The 14,090-nt window shown below is 50.9% G+C and overlaps 1 protein-coding gene across 1 annotated transcript; it reads right to left on the reverse strand.

Moving 5' to 3' along the window:
- Positions 1 to 10,186: 10,186 nt before the first annotated feature.
- On the reverse strand, positions 10,187 to 12,128 carry LOC124689230 (transcription initiation factor IIA subunit 2-like). The gene is made up of 4 exons (XM_047222785.1): positions 12,017 to 12,128; positions 10,795 to 10,937; positions 10,665 to 10,715; positions 10,187 to 10,342 (listed from the first exon to the last, which is right to left on the reverse strand). Exons 1-4 carry the CDS (start codon positions 12,126 to 12,128, stop codon positions 10,187 to 10,189), a joined length of 462 nt encoding a protein of 153 aa, XP_047078741.1.
- Between the last annotated feature and the right edge of the window lie 1,962 nt (positions 12,129 to 14,090).

Raw genomic sequence — 14,090 nt, forward strand, 5'->3', positions numbered from 1 at the left:
GCATCTGCCAATTCAAACCATCTCCTAGCAATTTTTATATATGAACCATTTGCAACCAATTTTTATGAACTACTTCATGAGTATTGCATTTTAATTACGTGAGTAGGCAGTAGTTTGTTCATTAAAATAGTAGGCGATAGCTTTTATCTCTACTTACAAATGTATCTGCACATTAAAATGGGTCTAGATACAATCTAAACAAAGTTATTTTGCAAATGGCAAGCTTGACATGGCACTGATGATGATCAAATGGCAAGCTTGACATCATTTATTTTGCATTATTCTTGACAACATTTATTTTGGTGAAGAACCAGAGAAGAAGAAACACTGAACAAACACTGAATTGGCAAAATTGTACTGCTATAGGCATTCATAGGCAAGCAAAATTGTACTGCTATAGGCATTCATAGGCATTCATAGGCAAGCAAGTGGGGATCGAGCACGGCGGATTGGGGACGGGCCGGCGGGCACATGACGGTGTGGGGAGGGGGACAAGGGAGTGGGGAGGGGAGAGGGGCTCTCACCGAACGGCGGCGGTGGCAGGGCTACGGTGGTGATGGCGTGGTCCTCCTCCTCCTCCTCCTCCTCTGCGGCGGCGGCTCGGGCTCGCGCTCGCGCGTCCTCCTCCTCAATCTGCAGCGGCGGCTCGGGCTTGGGCGTCCTGCTCGGCGGTGGCGTGGCGGTCCTCCTCCTCCTCCTCGGCGGCAGCGGCGCTAGGTGGCGGCGCTTGGCGGTGGTGGTGGTTGCGCGAGAGCAGTGTGGCGCTAGGGTTGTGAGTGGGGAAGAAACTGCTATTGAGCGGGGAAGAAAGGGTCGATCGAGTTATTTCACCAAGTGTCCAAATTCTGTGGCGCACCCCTCTAAGTGCGCCACAGAATTAAGCTTTCTGTGGCGCATCAGCTCTGACATGCGCCACAGAATTCCTTAGTTCTGTGGCGCACCTAAAGGGGCGTGCGTGCACCACAGAATTTAGACACTTAGCAAAACAAAACGGTTTACTGCTGTGTCCTGACAGATACATAGCACTAGTCTAGTGGTTAAGGCCAATGTTAGGCAGTTAGTAGCCAGGTTCGAACCATGGCTGCCACACAATTTTTATTCCTTTTTTCATATTTTAGTTACATTTCAATAAATAACACAACATTATTTAGTAATTAGTAGGGAATTATAAATTACTTGTCTCATACAAACATGTTCTTGTTTCTCTCACACACATGCATGTACTTGTCTAACACACACACTCACACACATGTGATAGACCAAAAAAGATCTTCTTCGTCCCGGCTTCGAGCTCTAGCGTCTCTTCGCAATCTTCTTGCCCTTTCGGTTGTTGGCGGTTGAATACTTTATGCTGGCCACCTTGAGATTTCTTCGCTTGAACGGACAACCTTTAGAGGGTAGGGAGGTCTTCCTTCTTACTTTACTAGTAGTAGGCATGTCAAAGTGCACCGTCGAATTCCTCCTCGATCTTTGGGTCACCGTTCTTGTCCAAGTCTTCCTCGTTGGCGTCTCCTTGCATTCCTATGATGCTCCTCTTGCCCCTCCTCACGACAACACGGCTAGGCCTCGACGGATCGGTGATGAAGAAGCATTGGTCAACTTGGCTACCGAGTACCCATGGCTCATTTTTCGCGGATGCGTTCTTCGATTTTGCATCGGGTATAACCATGGTGGTGAAACATCGGCCTTCTTTTTCGACCTTCTTGGCCCATCTCACACGAAACATTGGCACCGTCTCTCCACAGTAATTGAGCTCCCATATCTCCTCGATCCTTCCAAAAAATCTTTCCTTGACATTAGTCTCGTCATCGGCGTATGACAACATAGTTACTCCTGAGTTTTGATTTTCACTATTTCTGTCCTTTTCCTCGGTGTAGAATCTGTAATCGTTGATGTTGTACCCCTGATAGGTCCTTATGTTATGCCCGGGGTCCTGTGATAAGGTGTATATGAGTTTTTCATCTTCGGTAGAAGGCCTTTTTCTCTGTGCTTCAACCAGTTGAGTTTGCTTGAACCAACGCGTGAAGCTGGAGTTGTGCTCTTTGGTTACGTCACCCATCTTCCTCGGCCGGCCCATATCGATGTAATTCTGCTCGATCATGCTTTTATGCTCTTGCACGAAAGGTTCGATCAGTTTTAAGTGTTGTAGCGCGACCCGGTGAGCCCTGTCAAAGTCGTCGCGTCGATTGGCAATGCCGACATGGACTGAGCGGTAGCCCTCGCGGTGACCGACTCTAGCCAGCCTGCCGAGGTGCGTCCTGGGGGGTAGACCAACATGATCCTCGTCGTCCTCGGTGCTTAGATAATTCTGGCAGAAGGAGATGCACTCGTAGGTCAGAAACCCCTTGGCCATGCTTGCGTCTGGATGGGCCCTATTGCGAACGTGTCCTTTCATGACACCGTTACGCGCTTTCGAAAGGCATCATGTTGTGGAGGAACGTCGGGCCGAGCTGCTTGATGTCTTCAACGACATGGAGAAGGAGATGGACGCATATATCACAGAATGCGGGCGGGAAGTAAATCTCGAGCCCATATAGTATCACCACGATCTCATCCTGTAGCATCTTGAGCTGCCTCACGCCGATCGACTTCCTGGTGATAACGTCAAAAAAGTTGCAAAGGCCAAACAGCGTATCACGGACGTGCTCGTCCATTATGCCTCGGATCGCAACGGGAAGTATCCGCGTCATGAGCACGTGGCAATCGTGAGACTTCATCCCGGTGAACCTCTACTTCGCTACGTCCAGATATCTGCTTATATTCCCCGAGTAACCGTGAGGAACTTTCACTCCTAGGAGGCACCTGAAAAACTGCTCGAGCTCCTCCGGACTCGTTGTGAAGCAGGCAGCGGGAAGCAGCACCGCGTTCTTCTTAGCCCTTTTGCGGAGACGTTGAGTCCCTTCCGTCTGATCATCATTCTCATCATCGTCGTCGTCAGTATCGGGGGCTTGAAGATCTTTCCTGATGCCAAAATGTTTCAGATCGTATCTTGCTTTCGGTCCATCCTTGGACTTTTCTGAGTTGCAAAGAGTGCCAAGCAGACTCTCGGTAACGTTCTTCGTAATGTGCATGACATCGAGGCTGTGGGGCGTGTGGAGGACCTTCCCGTACTCCAAGTCGTGGAAAACAGACCTCGCTTTCCATACACCGAGCAGCGGCTCATGGCTTTGGTCGCTTCTTTCCCGGCGCTGGGCACTCCTTCCAATTTTTCAGAAGATCATCGATTTCTGCACCGCTCCTCGGGCGTGGGGGTCCATCGGGCTCATCTTTACCATTGAACAGGTCACCGCGTTTTCTCCACGGGTGATCCAAGCGAAGCCACCTTCGAGCACCTGAGTACACGGTTTTCGAGGACCCTGGATCCCTTGGTAGCTGTAGATGCGGCGTCTCGTCCATGCACTTCACACAGCCGTTGAACCCGTGGCTGACCTGGGCAGATACATATGGGTAACTAGGATAGTCCGTGACCGTCGTGATCAACGCGGCTCTCATATCGAAATAAGTTCTAGTGTAGGCGTCCCACGTACGGGGTGGCGTCTTCCACAACGTGTCTAACTCCTCTTTCAGCAGCCCGAGATACAAATGCATGTCGACACCTGGTTGTTTCGGCCCCTGAATGAGAATACTCAGGTGTATGTACCTTTGCTTGGTGCACAGCCGGGGGGTAGGTTGTAAGGCCATACAAACACGGGCCAGGTGCTATGCGTGCTACTACGGTTGCCGAATGGATTGAGTCCATCAGTGCTCATACCCAGCCTGATGTTCCTTGCGTCGCCCCCGAACCTAGCAGGGAAGGCGATGTCCAATGCTTCCCATTGTCCAGCGTCTGAAGGGTGTGTCAGCACATACCCCATCTCCGGATCTTCTTCGGGCTTCGCCTTTCCGCGTGCCATTGCATGAGCTTTGCTTCCTTAGGGTCCACGAAATACCGCTGCGAGACGGGGAGTGATAGGAAAGTACCATACCACTTTTCGAGGTACCTTCTTGTTCCCAACCTTGTACCGTCCGTGGCCGCACACCGGACATGTGGTTCTGTCCTTGTACTCGCACCTATAAATCACACAATCATTAATGCAAGCGTGGTATTTTTCGTGCGGTAGGTCAAGGGGGCACACGACTTTCTTGGCCTCCTCGATACTACTTGGCAATGTGTTCCCCTCCGGGAGACGATCGTGCCAGAATTTCAAGTTCTTGCTGAAGGCTGGAATCGGTCCACTTGTTCTGCGTCTTCATCTGCAGGTAATCAAGCGTTACATGCAAGCGCGTATCATGCGGACGGCACCCAGGAAAGATCGGAGTCATCCCGTCTTCCTCCATTTGCGATAGCTTGGCTCTCTCTCTAGCTGCAACTCTATCGTTGCTCGTCTCCTGGAGGAGCAGATCTTGAACATGAGAGTCCCGCAAGGCCGAAATTAGCGGGGTCACGCCGGAATCTTCTTCTTCATCATGATGATCTTCTCCGCCTCTTCTTCTTCATGATGATCTTCTCCGCCGACTTCTTCTTCATGATGATAATCCCCGTAGACATGATGATAGTCTTCTTCATGATGATAGTCATGTCGCTCGACATGGTCTTCATGCGCACCATTTGATGGGGCCGGCCGCGCCTGGTTGTCTTGCATGAAACCGCGCCTCAGCAGGTGCTCCTCCAGTTGTCCGGAATCAGGGTTGATCCAGCGCTCGAGTTTGCATGATCGACATGGACATCTTATCTGGCGCCTATTGTTCCGAATCATGTCCTCTTTCGCGTCTATCTTGTATCTAGAGATTCGAGCGGAACTCATCGAGAGTACCATGCTTGCCTGCAAATGATATACATATAACAGGAAATTAGAACCGCAACACATGCACACACATGCATGGGCCGTACCTCTCCTCAAGGTATTACATGTAGCGAAAAAATTCGGCATGACCTCTCCTCAAGGTATGACATATGGGTAGTGCAAAAATTTGCCGAAACGGAAATGAATCAACATTTCGGCAAACATCCGTGCACCACACCGGCACACACACACACACAAGCGCTTCACCTGCAACAAGCATCCATATACACGCAACAAGCATCCATACACACGACGGCCACACAAGATCTACAAGCATATGCATGTCTCCTCCAAGCATATGTATGTCTCCTCCAAGCATATGTATGTAACTACTCACCTTATAGATTCGACACCGAGACGAGACCGCGATCGATGAGTTCGAGAGGAGGAGAGAGTATGGAGAGCCTTCTCCTCAACTCCAATTATGTACCAACCAAAGTAAGTGCAATAAATACCCAAGCAAGTGAAAGGTAGAGCCAAAATGGTATGAGAGAGAAGGGGGGACGAGCTAGATGGAGGAAGAAGAATGGCTTGTGTAGTGTGGTAGGTGGGAGGTTGGCCCACTTTTGTATATCTGGTTCGCTAATTCTGTGGCGCACCGAGCACATAATACCTTATTTCTGTGGCGCACCAGGAAAGCTGCGCCACAGAATAGCTTATTTTTGTGGCGCACCGAGTACCTGCGCCACAGAATAACCATTTTCTGTGGCGCACCTGGGTCAGTGCGCCATAGAAATAGTAAAACCAATGATTGGGGGTGACAGGGTGTGAGCCCCACTAAGTTTTTGTGGCGCACGGTCTCCTGGTGCGCCACAAAATTAAGCTATTTCTGTGGTGCACCTTACCTGGTGCGCCACAAAATAACTTTCTGTGACGCATTTTTAACGGTGCGCCATAGAAATAAGCTCCGCCTATAAGGGTTTTCCTGCTAGTGTACATGCTTCGTATTTTCTTAGCATCCATACTTTGTATGTGGAGGTGTACTGATTAAGAGGATGGTGGGTTAAGTCAAGGTGATAGGTATACATATAAGTTTTGCTCTTCAGAATGCATGATGCGCCCATTAGCCTTGCACGTGGACTTGCAATTTTTTTTGAAAGCCTTAGCTAATAGGATTGCGCCTAAGATGGATTCCCTGACTGCTGTGAATCAAAGTGCATTCATAAAAGGGAGGTCAATCCATCACACCTTCATGCTTGTTAACCAATATGCAAAAACATTTCATCGAAAGAAAGTCCCAACTCTGTTCCTGAAACTTGACATTGCCGGGGCGTTTTGGAAAAGCACGACTTTGGTAGACGTTGCATATCTTGGTTCATACTACTATTTTTTTTCGAAATGGAGGAAATATCGCTCCAGCTTCGCATCCAAAGGATGCACACGGCTTTTTTTTATTAAATTATTCACAACACCTAAGAAGAGCAATATAAAAGATCAAACTCGAAGCCACCTCGCTAAACCTACAGAGGGATGAAGGGGGTGACAATTCACCAACTCATATCATCCAAAAACCAAATACCTTCCCAGGCCACCCAATAGCAGATGAGAAGCACATCCAGTCAAGCAGACTCTCAGCATACGCCAACGCACACGCCATAGAAGTTGCTACCGCCGTCTTCCTCGACTCCATCTTCAAGAGAGATCATCGCATTGATCATGTCAGGCCTGCCATCGATGCCTCCACGGCGCCAGACGACTCCACCATCCCGCGCGTGTCCATCACACTGCATTCGTCCCGAGACACCACTACACCATGCCGTGGCGACTCGACTACACCGACACAGCAAAAACACACCGCTCCACCTCAGCACCACCGCCATCCGTTGTCTGCTCCAAAAATGATACCCACAACAGGGAGAACGGCGTTGCGCGTCGTCATCGTCCGATCCGGGAGACCCGGGTCTAGGGTTTCCCCTGGAGCAGCACCAGGCGAAGAACGCAGACTGCATAGACAATGCCTTCAACAAGGTAACGACGAAACGTACCGCCATCATCCGCCATGACCGAAGTCCGGGCCTGCTTTCACCGGCAGCTGCGCCTTGCCGAGTGTAGTGCCAAGACGGGCAAAGATGACACCTTCGACAAGGTAACGACGTCGACCGACGTCGCCATCATCCGCCAAGACCGAGGTCGAGGCTCAGTTTTCACCGGCCGCCATGACACCCCGGACTAGATCACCATTGCCGGAGACCTGTGTGAGATTGAACACTGCAAACACCAGGGTTCTTATCAAGAGCACATGGGGAGAAAACTGGCATGGCCGAGGGCTGAGACAAGGTGACCCAGTTTCCCCAATTCTTTTCATATCCATTTTGGATGCCCTCAACAGGGTTTTCTGCATTGCTGAAGAAAAAGGGCTCTTACAGAGTTTACATAGATGGGAAATTAGGCATAGGCTATCTCTTTTTGCTGATTATGCAGTAATGTTTCAAAGGCCTGAAAATAAGTAAACTTTTGGCGACTAGAGCATTACTGAAATTATTTGGTGAGGCCTCTGGATCAAATGCAATCTTGGAAAATGCGCTATTGCACCAATTGCTTGCACAGACTTGGACATGCAGGAGGTGATCCAGCCCTTTCCATGCCAAGTTGTGGATTTTCCATGCACTTAACTTGGGCTCCCCATTTCCCTGAACTAAGGAAGACAGATTTGCAGGGAATAATAGATTCCATTGCCAGACGGTCTTGCCACATGGAAAATTCTGATGCTAACTCATAGCGGAAGGCTGATCCTGATCAAAACAGTCCTCTGAGCCATTGCAGTATATCATATGCTCTCCTTCGACTTGCCACCTTGGGTGATTAAAAGCATAAATAAGATCTGTAGAGCTTTCTTATGGCATGAAGCCAGGGAAGTAAATGGGGGGCATTGCTTGGTGGCATGGAACCAAGTGTGCAAGCCCACTCAATATGGGGGACTTGGAGTTCATAATCTGAAAATGCTAAATGATGCCCTAAGGATGAGGTGGAGGTGGTTCGAAAAATCAGGCCCTTAAAAGCTTGGACAGGGTTACAATTTAAACTGTCAGAAGAAGCCAAGGAAATGTTCAAGGCAGCAAATCAGTGCATTGTGGGAAAAGGAGATAGATTGAACTTTTGGATTGATAGATGGATCAGTGGTAGGAGTCCTTCCCAAATCGCACCTGGCTTAATGTAATTTGTTCGAGCAAGGGGGCAAAAAGAAGGACAATCTCAGAAACCATGCACAACAACCAATGGGCGCAGAACATCCGTGGTACATTGACGATCCAAGCCTTAGCACAGTATATCGATTTTTAGGTCATCATCATTGCCAGCGTTAGCAGAAGAAGTGGACACCTGCAGATGGCGCCTTACACTGTAGCTTCCAGTTATGCTGCACTCTTTCTGGGCACAACAAAAGCTCATTATGCGCGGTGGTCGCCCCGTCGACCCTGCGTCAGATCTGAAGTCGGCGGCCGGCGGCTGCGCAGTTCCCACCCCAAGGCCATGGAGCCTGGCGTCCTCGCCGGATCCGCGGGCTTTGTTGGGGTGGCAGGGTCGGGGCTCTGGCCGGGAGAGATCCTTGGCCGGCGGGGCGGCCACAGCGTCGGCGACGTCTCGGACGCCGTCATCCTTCTTGGAGGCGATGCTGAGGTACATCCTCCTTCCCCCACCCTCCCCTTGTGCCCGGGTGAAAACCTTAGATCGACGGATTGGGCGGCGACGGCGCTCCGGCATCGTTCTTCTCCTTGGAGACGTCGCCTTGGGACGGCGGGAGGTGGGCGTTCTGCGTGTGTGTTTTGGTCTGCTGGTGGCGGCGTTTGCCGTCTCTTTTTCGGCGAGCTCTGTCTGGAAGCTGAAGTCTTTTGGGGTGCCGGTGAGGTGGCCGGTGGCGATGCTCGTTGTTCTTTGCGTGCGGTGATCTTGTCTGGCGATGGTCCTTGGCACCCTGCCCAGGTGCTCTTGCGTGCTCTAGGGTGAGCTGCTCCGCCTGCTGATGGTTCGACGCCCTACGATCCAGGGTGAGAAGGTTGGGGCCTTCTTCGGAGGTGGAGGCGGATGACAGGCTGGCTGCGTTGCGCCAAGACTTGATGTCGACAGGGCTCTCCGGTGGCGAGCTGCACGGCATTGCTTCTCCTAAGCTTTGCCTCCCCCTTTAGATGATGTCATCAAGATCAAGTTGCGTTCTTTGTTATCTTTAGTGTGTTTGGTCCTTGATGTTTGTAAGCTGTTTTCAGCACTTTGTAACTCTGCCGTTGTGGCTTTATTAATTTAAAACTGGACCTTTGGCCTTATTTTTTTAAAAAAAAGCAGAGCATCCCTCAAGGGATTTTTTTTTCACATGGCTGGTCATGAAGAAGAGATGCTGGACCGAAGATCACTTAAGTAAAAGAGGCCTCCCTGCGCCGGTACAATGCACCTTCTGTGATCAAGATGGTCAAACTATGAACCACATTATATGACTGGCTGCCTTTTTCAAAGGAATTGTGGCATAGTTTGTGTAGACAGAGGTAGATGCCAAACATCACTCCGCCTGTAGATGTTACCGTCACAGATTGGTGGTATCAAATGTTGCAGTCGTGGCTACAGCAGAAAAGGAGGAAGCTTGCCACTATGATCATCGCAAGAATGTGCTAGTATTTGAAAGATGCAGCACACAACAACACTGTCGGAGGTAGTGAGGAAAGCAAAGCAAGAGCTGGAAGAGGTATGGTCCCTCAAATGGGCTGTGTGTGGCGAGTGGGAGGACTCGAACCACATTTTCTTCCACTATGCCATCGCTAAATTTATGTGGGCTTCTGGGATGTGTCTGGAACCCTGCAGGGGCAGGGGACCTAACAGCCATCTCACAAGGCCTGACGGGACACATAAGATGCCGATTGAAGGAAAGTTTATCGCCCAGCCAGCTGACTGTATGTTCAAAATGATTATCTATCAGCAGGTTTGGAGACTGCTTTGCAGGCCAGGAGACAGGCTAGCGCTTCGTGAAGTGATGGGACTGCTAATGCGAGGACGAGAGAAGACAGTTGATCCTTTTGTTCCTCTAGCTATATGTAGTTGCCTATGACGTGCTTGTGAACTTTGATTGTCGGTGCTTGCGTGTGTGTTTGTAAGCTGAATTGGTGGTTGTTAAACTCTTGTGTTGCAGCCGGTTTAAGGTCTTCACTTTAAAAAGTTATATGGGATGCAGCAGAAAAGGAAGCGGGGCATCCGAGAGGAGTAGATTAAATTCTGTAAGCAAACGGCAAGGCCGTTTGTAATACAATTCTTGTAAAAACTCCTTTTTCAACCATATTGCGATGACAACAACCAATTTGGTTGCCTGTCCTTGAAAAAAGAATGCACTTGAACACGTGAAGAATTGCTATTTTATCCATGTAATCCAGACATCAGACAAGTTACTACTGTTGTGGAGGCTTAGGCTTGACCAAACTGGAATCGCAGGCCACGATCTTGAGCTTGGGGATTTTCTCCGACATCTCCTCGTTCCTAAACATGACGTCTCTGAGGTTGAAAGTCCAGACGTTGTCGCAGTAATTGTAGGTGCGCAGACTGCCCTGCTGGGAGACAATGAGGGGGAGCATCATCGATCTAAATGCAATCGATGGATGGATGGAAAATTATTTACTTCATGTAAGTATGGATTTAGAAGCAATCTAAATGAATGTAATGTCCTAAAACGACTTAAAAATGACATGGCAAGTAATAATTCTTCTACTTCGAAGTAAATAAGTTGTCATATATATATTTCAACATCAACTATAAGGCACAGGAAAATCAGTAGCGATGCTACAACTTAATTTGCAGACAATATATATGTGTATCTCAGCATTCCCTTGAGACCTCTATGCGTAGGAGATCATGAGTAGAGATGGGTACCTTGAAGAAGGCCCTGCTCGTCACCTTCTTCTCCAGCGCGGCGCTCATGGACTACAAACAACGCAAGGTGATCAAGACAATGGGACTCATCACCATGTTTATATAGGGTTTTGTCAGTTAGCGTTGGTACCTCATCGAACTGCAGGAGGACCCGGATGGCGAGCTCGGGGGTGAGCGCGCCGCTGAAGACCATCTCGTCCAGCGTCTCCGTGAGACTCATTCCGATGGCGGACCGCCGGTACATCTCGAAGGCGGCGGCCATTATCCCTTTCCCTGCCACGGTATCAGAGTTGAGAGCACCACGAACAGTTTCAGTAAGATGCCCTCACCACCCTGGTACCGATCGCACGCACGGATTTGGACGACATCTCACGATTCACGAATCATATACACAATTGTTTTTCTACCGCAAGCCGATTAAATCTCGCAGTTCGCTCCTGCCTGTTGAATTAATCGATCAACACCCGCCGCCTCACCTCGATCGCCGACGTCCCTACGGCCCTGATTCGCAAAGAGAGACGAACCCTAGAATCCTAGATGCATATGGGTCGCGCATCTCGCCACCCACCGACTCCGGCGGGCGAATTAAGGCCCGGGTTCCCCCGCCTCCGTCCCGCAGCAACCCAAGAAAATCCCCCGCCTAAAAAAGCGCACGGATCGAACCGCGGGGAGTCAGGCTGGCTCTTACCGCGTGCGCGCGCCGGCGTTCGGAGGGCGAGGCTGTTCGGATCTGGGACGGCGAGCGAGCGAGGCCTCGAGCGGAGAGAGAGGAACGGGAGGAGGAGGATTTTCGAATCGGGGTGGTTATATATGGACGCGGTGGAGAAGGTATATATAGGCGGAGGTGGAGTGCCGCCTCGGTGGGCTCTAGGTCGGTTGCTTTGCCGTGAGTACAGGAACAGATGTCGACTTGTCACCACCTCGGCTAGGTCATAAGAGCAATCTCCAACGGGAGCTACGAAAATCGCACGCTCAAAGTGGTCGCGCTCACCCGTTTGCGTCGGTCTAAATAGTCGAATTTGATCGCGCGTTTTTTTAGTTGATGTCCCCGGTGGCACGACGTAATTTTTTTAGGGTTTTGCATTCTTTAAGAGAAACTTAATTTACATAGTGAATAAAGAAAAATAAAAATAATAAAACTAGAGGGCGTATGTACCGCATGCTACCCGAGCCTACTCCTCGCCATCGTCATCGAGCACGAAGAAATCCGGTATTTCCCACGGCCAGTTGGCAGACGGCGGAACATACGTCGGTGCTACCGGTGGTGGAGGTGGAGGTGGAGCAGTCAGGTTGAACGACGGAGGTGGAGGCGGCGGCGGGTGAGGCATGCCGGCATGATGTCGGTGGCGTACTGGGGCAGCGGCGGACACACCGGTCATTCCACCTCCGACACGAGGATCCGAGCCTCGCGATCTCATCGTTGGTCATCGTCGCCGGCAGTTTGAACTTCTGACCCTCCGTCATGGCCGTCTACCACTCGTGGAAGACGCAGCCGATCGATGAAGTCATCTGAGTTGTCCTTGGCCTCCTCGTTGTGGTAGGCCAGCGCGTCGTCATCCTGGGAAGGCGCGGGAGGAGCCGGTTGCCGTGTTCGACGAGGAGGCGCAGTAGGGTGCGCGCTAGAGGCCGGTAAAGCGGGAAGTCTCAGTCATTGAGGGATCCCGCCTTCCTCCTCGGATCCGTCCCGGTCTCGCGCCAGGTGTGCCATACATTGGAGTCCACGCCGAAGGCAGGATCGGCACGGAGGTCCGCCGGCAGGTACTGCTGCCTGCGCCGGATCTCAGCTATCCTCGCCGGCTCGTGATGAGGCACCGGTGGGACAAGCACCCAGGGGCAGCTGAGCCGCCAGATAGGTGCACGCCCCCCCCCCCCCTCAGTGGTGGCACGACATCCAGTTGTTGTGCATGAGTCGTGCTAGGTCGATGGGAAGCAGGACCATGTTCGGCCACATCCCCTTCTTGATGCCGCTGGCGGATGCCTCGGAGTCGTGCTTCTTCTTCTCCATGGTGATGTGGCAGCGCGCGGTGGTGAGGGTGGGAGCAGAGGCGTTGGTGGTGTGGGCGATAGCAGGAACGATGTCGATCACCTTTAAAAGGTTGGGCACGCGCGAGACACGATGCCATTGATGGCGGAGCAGAAGTCCAGTCGTCGCCCGCCATGCCTGGTGCGCATGCAGAAGGCGAGGCGACGCCATTGATGGCGAAGGCTGCGGCGCAGACGCGGAAGCGAAGACCGCCAAAGCGATGCACTCGAAACAGGCTTCGCGCATACTGGCAAGTGGGCCCGTGGGACTAGCAAGTGGTCACGCGGAGCGACCGCGGAGCTTCCACCGAGACGCAAATTTTGGCCGCGTTTGCGTCTCCGCGGATAGCCCGGTCACTATGCGTTAGGATGATGGCATTTTTCGCCCGCGTGGTCGCAAATGTCGCTCAACGTCCATTTACATCACCCCGGTGGAGATGCCCTAATCCCACGCGAGCCTTGTTTTTCTAAAGGCCAACGCGTCCTGCGGCGTCGGAACACACGATCCCCCCCCCCGTCTGATGTAATAACTCACGTCATCTCCCACCGCAGAAAAGTATTCATCCTCATTATAGCTATTGACGCTGCATGTTGTTGAAATTTCAGACCTGCTCCATCCCTGCAAAATACATAGGCCCCTCGGCCATCCCAGAATTCGCGACCGCTTGTAGCAGCCAGACCCTCACCCTCACTGCTGCTCCCCAGACATAGACGACGGAACTCCTTCGGTCGTGAGCCCCGCCGACAGGAACCTCATTTGTAGCATAGGCATCCAATCCCTATCCCCATGGCTTTGCATGAGACACGACCATCGCAGGAGAAAACAAGCTCTAACCCCGACCGCTTGTAGAACTCTGATGTCTACGGGAGCTTCTATTCTTGTAGACAGTGTTGGGCCTCCAAGAGCAGAGGTTTATAGAACAGCAGCAAGTTTCCCTTAAGTGGATCACCCAAGGTTTATCGATCTCAGGGAGGAAGAGGTCAAAGATATCCCTCTCATGCAACCCTGCAACCACAAAGCAAGAAGTCTCTTGTGTCCCCAACACACCTAATAGGTGCACTAGTTCGGCGAAGAGATAGTGAAATACAGGTGGTATGAATAAGTATGAGAAGTAGTAACGGTGCCAGAAAAGTGCTTGCTGGCGTGTAGTTGATGGTGATAATATTGCAGACAGTACAAATGCAGTAGAACAATAAACAAGCAGCGATAGCAGTATTTAGGAACAAGGCCTAGGGATTATACTTTCACTAGTGGACACTCTCAACATTGATCACATAACAGAATAGATAAATGCTAGACTCTACACCCTCTTGTTGGATGATGAACACCACTAATTGCGTAGGATTACACGAACCCTCAATGCCGGAGTTAACAAGCTCCACAATATTCAATGTTCATGTTTA

This window comes from Lolium rigidum, chromosome 2, assembly GCF_022539505.1.
Source record: "Lolium rigidum isolate FL_2022 chromosome 2, APGP_CSIRO_Lrig_0.1, whole genome shotgun sequence".
NCBI lineage: Eukaryota > Viridiplantae > Streptophyta > Magnoliopsida > Poales > Poaceae > Lolium > Lolium rigidum.